The sequence below is a fragment of the Lactuca saligna genome, chromosome 3, assembly GCF_052625555.1.
Source record: "Lactuca saligna cultivar CGN05327 chromosome 3, ASM5262555v1, whole genome shotgun sequence".
In the NCBI taxonomy this organism is placed as follows: Eukaryota; Viridiplantae; Streptophyta; class Magnoliopsida; order Asterales; family Asteraceae; genus Lactuca; species Lactuca saligna.
This window is the reverse complement of record NC_136419.1, coordinates 16,495,735-16,502,911: the sequence shown is the minus strand read 5'-3', so window position 1 is coordinate 16,502,911 and position 7,177 is coordinate 16,495,735. Positions and strand designations below refer to the sequence as shown.

The following is a 7,177-nucleotide window of genomic DNA, read 5'->3' as shown; positions in this document are numbered from 1 at the left end:
CCGACCTGCAAACAAAAATAATACAAAACAAACAAAATAGAAATTTATGGAACAAAAATAATACAAAACAAACAAAATAGAAATTTATGGAACCGAGAACCAAACCGATTTAAATATTTCGTTCATACACGGTTTTGATTCAGTTCGGTTCTATATTTAATTATTCTTTCTGTTGGGATCAGATCGGTTCCTAAATTGGACCTAACTGATATGGAACCAATATATTTATTTTTTATACGGTTCTGGTTTCAGTTCGATTTTTCACCGATCTTATTTTCTCTCTAAAAGATTCTAATTTTTCGTGTGATGAAAAAGTGAATAAATAAAGAATTATGGAGAATTGGATCGCGTATAAATAAACTCATACTTTTAAATCTTGAAAATCTTTGTTTTGGTGTATTGCCATAGTGAAATACGAATCACTCTAAATTTCTTAACATTCAAATGTAAAATGTGAGAAGTCTCAATCTAACATACTAATACTTCAAATCATGGGTTGAAAACTATGCACGGGTCTTCGTTCACTTCGATACATACTTATTTATAGCTGATAAATTATTATTTTTTTGTTAAAAAGCAATAGGATAAAAATATATAAAATCATGAATAAAACATATACTACTTAGATGAATATTATAAAATATCTTATATATTAAATCATTTCGTAAACCACTTCTAGTTACTTAAAAATTGAGAGAATGCTTTTTAAGTAAGATTGAGTTCCACGACTATGCATATTAGAAAGATTGTTTGTACTTTAGGACCTGCCGCTCGATCGGTTCCAATGGTTGAGAAGTTGACAAATAAACCTAATTTTTCTATTTTGGGTTTCTTGATTATGTTCATTAGAATTGGGGCTTGCTTCAACTCTGATCACCATCGAAGAAATCCCGTTTTTACTTGATTAGATTTGGTGTTGCATCTTCAATTTGGGGATTCTAAGGAACCAATGCTCTTCAGTTGGTTGCTGGTGGTTGGGTAACCAATAACGGGATAATGGAGGCGGCAAATATGGGTTGGGGGATGAGAATCAGTTTGTTTACTTCTTCCCCATTTGTATGATCCATTTTATAGTTTTTTTTGTGCTTCATATCTCAGAGAAAGGTTTCTATCATTTTCGATGAGGATGTCTAGCTCCGAAAAGGTTACAAGTTGGTTTATGGCATGAATGGTTTAGATTAACCTCGCGCGCGCGAGAGCGAGCGAGCGAGCGAGAGAGAGAGAGAGAGAGAGAGAGAGAGAGAGAGAGAGAGAGAGGATGGTGATTTTTTTTGAGTTGCAACTTTTTTTTAGTTGCAGGTCTGTGTATCTACTTATGAATTTTTTTTTTTTTTTTTTTTTTTTTTGTGTTTTGATATTTGATCAGTTGTTGTGAAGAGCATTATGAACATATGTGAGTTTTGCAGGTTAAAGTGCTTAACAAAGAGAAAGAGAAAGGATGAAGACAATAATAACGGTGGTGGGAAGGTGAAGGGAGTGATAGTCAAAGAGAGGAAGGGCGTGTTCGGCACACAGTTTTTGGAAGCTTCTGGCTTCGAACTTTTAAGAAAACGCTAGTAAATAAAAAAAAGTCTCGTTCGACACGGGGGTGTTTAACTTTTAACCTACACAAAACGCTTCAAAATCAAAAGCTATCAGCTACCCACTACCAGCTAGTTTTGCTGAACACGTCTTAAGAAAATCAAGAAAAGAGGGAGGGAGGTTACGGGTGCGTAATATATATATATATATATATATATATATATATATATATATATATATATATATATATATATATATATATATATATATTAAATTGAAAATGTATTAGTATAAAATAAAAAATGGAAAAATTAAATGAAAAGGGTAAAACAGTCTTTTTCAAATTGTCTAAGAAACAAAATATAGATTTTTTTGGACATTTTAATGCAAATCGAAAACTTTTAAAACCATATACATAGTTTTGTGAATACCGCAAATACCAATTTTATAGTTTTTGTCGTTTGTTTGTTAATTATTTGAGTTGTAACACCCAAGTTATTATCTTTAGAAACATATATAAACTGCTTTTGTGGACCATATTTTTATGAATTGTGACTGTATGTCATAAATATTGTAAAAACAATACCATTTATTTAACAATATATGGTCATGACAACATACTTAATAGTATAAAAAAGTCTAGTGGTACACCGTAATTTTTCTATTCCTTTCAGTAAGTTATTGACTAAGTTAATCTGTTAAAGTAGTCTTTCATCTCTTTATATATATATTTTTCACTTAAGGTCCATTTTGTGTATTTTCTTTTGATTATTTATCAACAATATCTTTAAAATTCTTTACAAATTATTGTTAATTATACAAAAAATTTATTTTTCACTAAAAAGGTAAAATCTTCGAGGTTCATTTAAGGATGTTAACACTATAATTATTTTATTTTATTTTTAGGATTTAATGAAGAAACAACTATCTATTTTTGTTTATTCCTATTAAAACATTATATTTTGAAAAAACTATTTATTTATGTGCATGTCATATATGAATGAAAAAATCATTCTTATAAGACAAAATTGCAAAAATGGTCCCTGTGGTTTGCATTTTTTCAGGAAAAAAGTCCAAACCACGAGTTTTTTGGTTTTTTGGTCCTTTTGGACTGGTTTGTTTGTGAGAATGGTCCCTATACTTAACACCCGTTAAAAGAAATCCGTTAACCCCCTCATGTGCCTTGCACGTGAGGGTATTTCTGTCCTTTTACTTATAGGGACAACACTTCCTTCTACCTTTTATCCCTCATTTACAATCCCAAACACCCGTCAACTCCCCACCTCCCTCCTTCTTCCTTCTGCTCCATTAAACCTGCAAAAAAAAAAGTCGTTATCGAAAGAACCTAATCGAAGCAAAAGGAGACAAGGTCATACTTTAAAGTCGAAATGGTGTACGTAATGTGGCAAATCAGACCAAAAAATGAAGTTGTCGACGTATCATCCTTATATGGTAAGTTGCTCTGTTTTCTTAAACATTCCTATTTTTCATTTTACCCTTGATTTATACTAAAATCCGCCAAATTTTGACTTTGTTATCATGTACAATTTTGACTTGTAGCGGGTGCACCCACATGGTTTAGTATTAAGCTTCATCATGGTGGGAAGTTTACTAAGTTACCTGACATAAAGTATACTGGAGGTGAAGTGCGTTATGTTGATTATGTGGACATAGATGAGTTTTCTGTACATGAACTTGATGCCATAATGCTTGACCTAGGTTACCCAGACCCACGGATGATTGAATTGAGTGTTGAATCCCCAGTGATATACTACCATTTCAGGATACCCAATGGTGACTTTCAATTTGGTCTTAGAGCTTTAGGGAATGATCAGGATGTTATCAATCTTTCTAAATTTATTCAAAATAACAAGTTGATTGAAGTGTACACAGAACATGGGAAGACAAATCTACTCACATACTTCAAGTCTCCAAATGCAAAGGGTAAAGTTGTCATTGAGGAATTACCAGAAAATGATGATCAAGGGGCTAAATATGAGGCTGAAGTTCATGTAGAATCTCCATTGAGAAATATGAACCATGTCAATGATGAACCAATTGGTGAGTACATGTCTTTGATTCTTTTTGGGAGTAAAACTGATGCATTCTCTCCAGAGTATAGAAGGGGTAGAGTTGGGAATTCAAAAAGAGAGGAAGGTTCTTGTAGCAAGAGGCTTAATTTAGAGGATATTGATGATTTAAAAGAGAAGGAAAACACTAATGAGGATGAGATGATTGATGGATGCTACAACACCCCACCCATTAATGATGATGAACAATATAATGAACTTTTTGACAACCTTATGGAAAATTTAAATGGAAGTGATGAGTATGTTGAAGAGTATGAAGGGGATGTTGAATCTGAAGAGAGTGATGAAGAGTATGAAAAGGATGAAGGTGATGATCATGATGGGAAACAATCAGAAAATGAAGATAAAGTGGATGACATAATGGATGAGGAGAACAATATAGAAGATGTTGATGTGGACATGGCAGACTTCTTTGTAAATGTTGAAAGTGATGTTGAAGGAGCATGTATTAATGATGGTCATGAACCTGAAGATATGGAAGTGATCAACAATGAGGAGTTCGAATCATTGGATGAAGGATCAGACCAAGACAGAGAAAGAAGAGCTCTCATAAGAAATTTGGGAAAAGAAAAAAGGTGCAACTTTGGGTCAGTACATATACAGTCATTCTCAGTGGGGCAAAAGTTTAAAAGTAAAAAAGAATTAAAGGAGTTAATTGATGTGCACGCACTAGAAACAAGAAGGAATCTATTCTTTAAAAAAAATGACAGTCAAAGGCTTAGGGCACAGTGCAGAGGAGTTGTACCTGTCATCAATAAAGGTCAAGTGGGGACTAAACCTACCACTTCAAAAAGCAAGGGCAAAGAAGTAAAGACACAAAAAGAAACATGTGGTTGGTATATACATGCATCTAGGTCAAACCCCGAATCTGATTGGTTTATAAGGACCTTAAACCAAACTCATACATGCTTACAAACAAGAAAACTCAGAGCTTGTACTGCTTCTTTAATCTGCAAGAAAATCATAGATCAAGTTGAGGCAGATCCGAAGATTCCTTTGAGAGCCATACAAGATCACTTTCAAAAGACCTACCAGGTGGGTATTTCAATGGATAAGGTGTTTAGGGCAAAAGATATGGCAAGAAAGCATGTAACTGGGGACTACACAAAACAGTTTGAGTTGTTGAGGGACTATGCTCTTGAACTTCAAGCTACAAACCCAGACACAACAGTCAAAATAGATGTGTGTCCTAATGGCAACCCTGCATCCCCAACAAGGCAGTTTAGAAGGATTTATGTATGCTTGGGTCCACTGAAAAAAGGTTTCAAAGCATGTCTTAGAGACTTAGTAGGTTTGGATGGTGCCTTCATGAAAGGCCCATTCCCTGGTCAGGTTCTTACAGCAGTTGGTCTGGATTCCAACAATGGAATTTATCCCTTAGCCTATGCAATTGTTGAGTCTGAAAACACAGCTAGCTGGAAGTGGTTTTTAGAAAACCTTGGGGATGACTTGGAGCTTGGGAGCAACTCAAACTATACTTTCATAAGTGACAGGCAAAAGGTAAATTAAAACTCATCAATTGATCATTTAGATTGTGTTTTTTTACCAAGAAATTAATTCTAATTATTGTATGTTGAGTCATGTAGGGATTACAAATTGCAGTTGATCAATTGTTTCCCAATGCTGAGCATAGGTATTGTATTAGACATATTCATGACAATATGAGAAAGAAGTGGGGGCAAACTGAGTACAGGGACCATTTATGGAGGTGTGCATCAGCAACCACCATTCCTGAGTTTGAACATTTGATGAAAGAGTTTAGTGAGTATGATAAGGAGGCATGTCAATGGTTGAAGCAAATTCCTCCTGTACATTGGGCAAGGAGTCATTTCTCAGGTAATTGTATATGTTTGCATATGGTAAAGATTATGTGTTTCAGTTATTTATCAGCATTAATTGTATGTTATTGTAATGTGCAGGAAGAGCTGTTTCTGATGTGTTGATTTCAAACATGTGTGAAGTGTTTAATGGGAAGATAGAGAAAGGCAGGGACAAACCTGTAATTTCATGTTTAGAGTTCATTAGGGAGTATCTAATGAAGAGGATATGCAATGTCATGAAGGCAATGAAGAAGGCTAAAGGTCCACTAACACCTACAGCAACAGACATCCTAGATGCAAGGAAAAAAAGTGCATCACAATATATTGCTAGGTGGAATGGGGCAAACAAGTATCAAGTCACTGCAGCATTGCAAGATCAACATGTGGTGGATGTTAGGAACCAAACCTGTACTTGCAGAAAGTGGGAATTAATGGGAATACCTTGCAGGCATGCAATTGCAACTCTGAATGAAATGAGCAAAGACCTTGAGGCTGAGCTTGACATTTACAAGTGGGTACACAAGGTGTATTGGCTAGAGACATGGCAAAAAGCTTATTCATTTAAGGTGGAACCAATTAAAGGGAGACCCATGTGGCCTAAAAGTAATTGTCCAACAAAGCTAATCCCTCCTCCACATCACACTCAGGTGGGAAGGCCTAAGAAAAAAAGAAGACAAAGTGAGGGTGAAAGGTTAAGCAAAAGGCAGAAGGCAAGTGCAGGTGATGGAGTCAATGAGATGCAAGGAGAAAATTCCCAAGGGCCAAGAAATGATGGAGTGCAGAAGCTATCAAGGAAACATGTTAGTGTTACTTGTAGCAAATGCAAGAATAAAGGACACAACTCTAGGACCTGTAAAGGGCAAGGAGGGAATCAATCTAAGAAGTGATTGTGGTTATTTGTTGTGGTGCAATGACTATTTAGTTTCTTGTTGTTAAAAACTGTTTGTTTTTGAAAACTTTAGTTATGGTTTGATGATGTGGTTATGTATGGTGCACAGACACTTGTATGCTTAACTTGGTAATGGTTTTTGGTTCCACTCATGTGGTTAATGGAATGTTCATTTTGGTAAATTTATGACATGTATTTTGGTAATGTACTTTTGTTACATTTTGGTTCTATTTATGTGCTTATATCTAACAACTGATACACATTTTGAACACAACTGATACACATTTTGGAATTCATTACAAACATGATGAAGTCAAATTACAACAAAATTATACCATTTTTACCCTGCATCACTTGATCAACAAAAATCCCCACATTTGCCTAACCCTATCCCTTACATAGACCAAGTACTAAAGATAACAATCACAAACATAAACCAACTTGCACATAAATACATCTTCAGCTTGAAACCTTCATCCTTCAATGCATCACACCTTGCCTCCAACATGTTGTTCCTGCTCAAAAGTCCATTGCACTGTTCCTGTAACATGTTGATACTTCTTACCAGCCCATTACATCTTTCCTCCAATGTATTTATGTTTCTTAGAAGACCAGGTATGATGGTTTTACTCCTAGCACAAATAGGTGGGTCAACCCACCCGATAAACCCACAAACATAATCCTTAGTAGGGCAAGCATAAAACCTCCTGCCGGGATTCAGTGGTGTCCAAGACGTTTTCACCAAAGCAAGCTTTCCACAAAAACAAACCACCATTGTTCGATTGCAAGTCAGGAAAGGAGAAATGGAAGATAATAGTCGTTGGGGAAGAACAGTTAAGAACGTTGGGGAAGAAGAT

General features: G+C 35.2%; 1 protein-coding gene across 1 annotated transcript; it reads left to right on the top strand.

The window, feature by feature from the left end:
* Positions 1-3,465: 3,465 nt before the first annotated feature.
* LOC145035218 (uncharacterized) lies at positions 3,466-6,318 on the top strand. Its single transcript, XM_078983799.1, has 3 exons — positions 3,466-5,111; positions 5,198-5,447; positions 5,531-6,318. The coding sequence occupies exons 1-3, from the start codon at positions 3,555-3,557 to the stop codon at positions 6,316-6,318; spliced, it is 2,595 nt and encodes an 864-aa protein (XP_078839925.1). The 5' UTR covers positions 3,466-3,554.
* Positions 6,319-7,177: the final 859 nt, after the last annotated feature.

What these genes read in the sequence shown, in the direction of transcription:
- LOC145035218 (XM_078983799.1), top strand. Translation starts at nt 3,555, where the DNA reads ATGAACCATGTCAATGATGAACCAATTGGTGAGTACATGTCTTTGATT. An exon ending in TCATAAGTGACAGGCAAAAG is followed by an intron (nt 5,112 to 5,197) that starts GTAAATTAAAAC and finishes TGAGTCATGTAG; the next exon opens with GGATTACAAATTGCAGTTGA. An exon ending in GGCAAGGAGTCATTTCTCAG is followed by an intron (nt 5,448 to 5,530) that starts GTAATTGTATAT and finishes TGTAATGTGCAG; the next exon opens with GAAGAGCTGTTTCTGATGTG.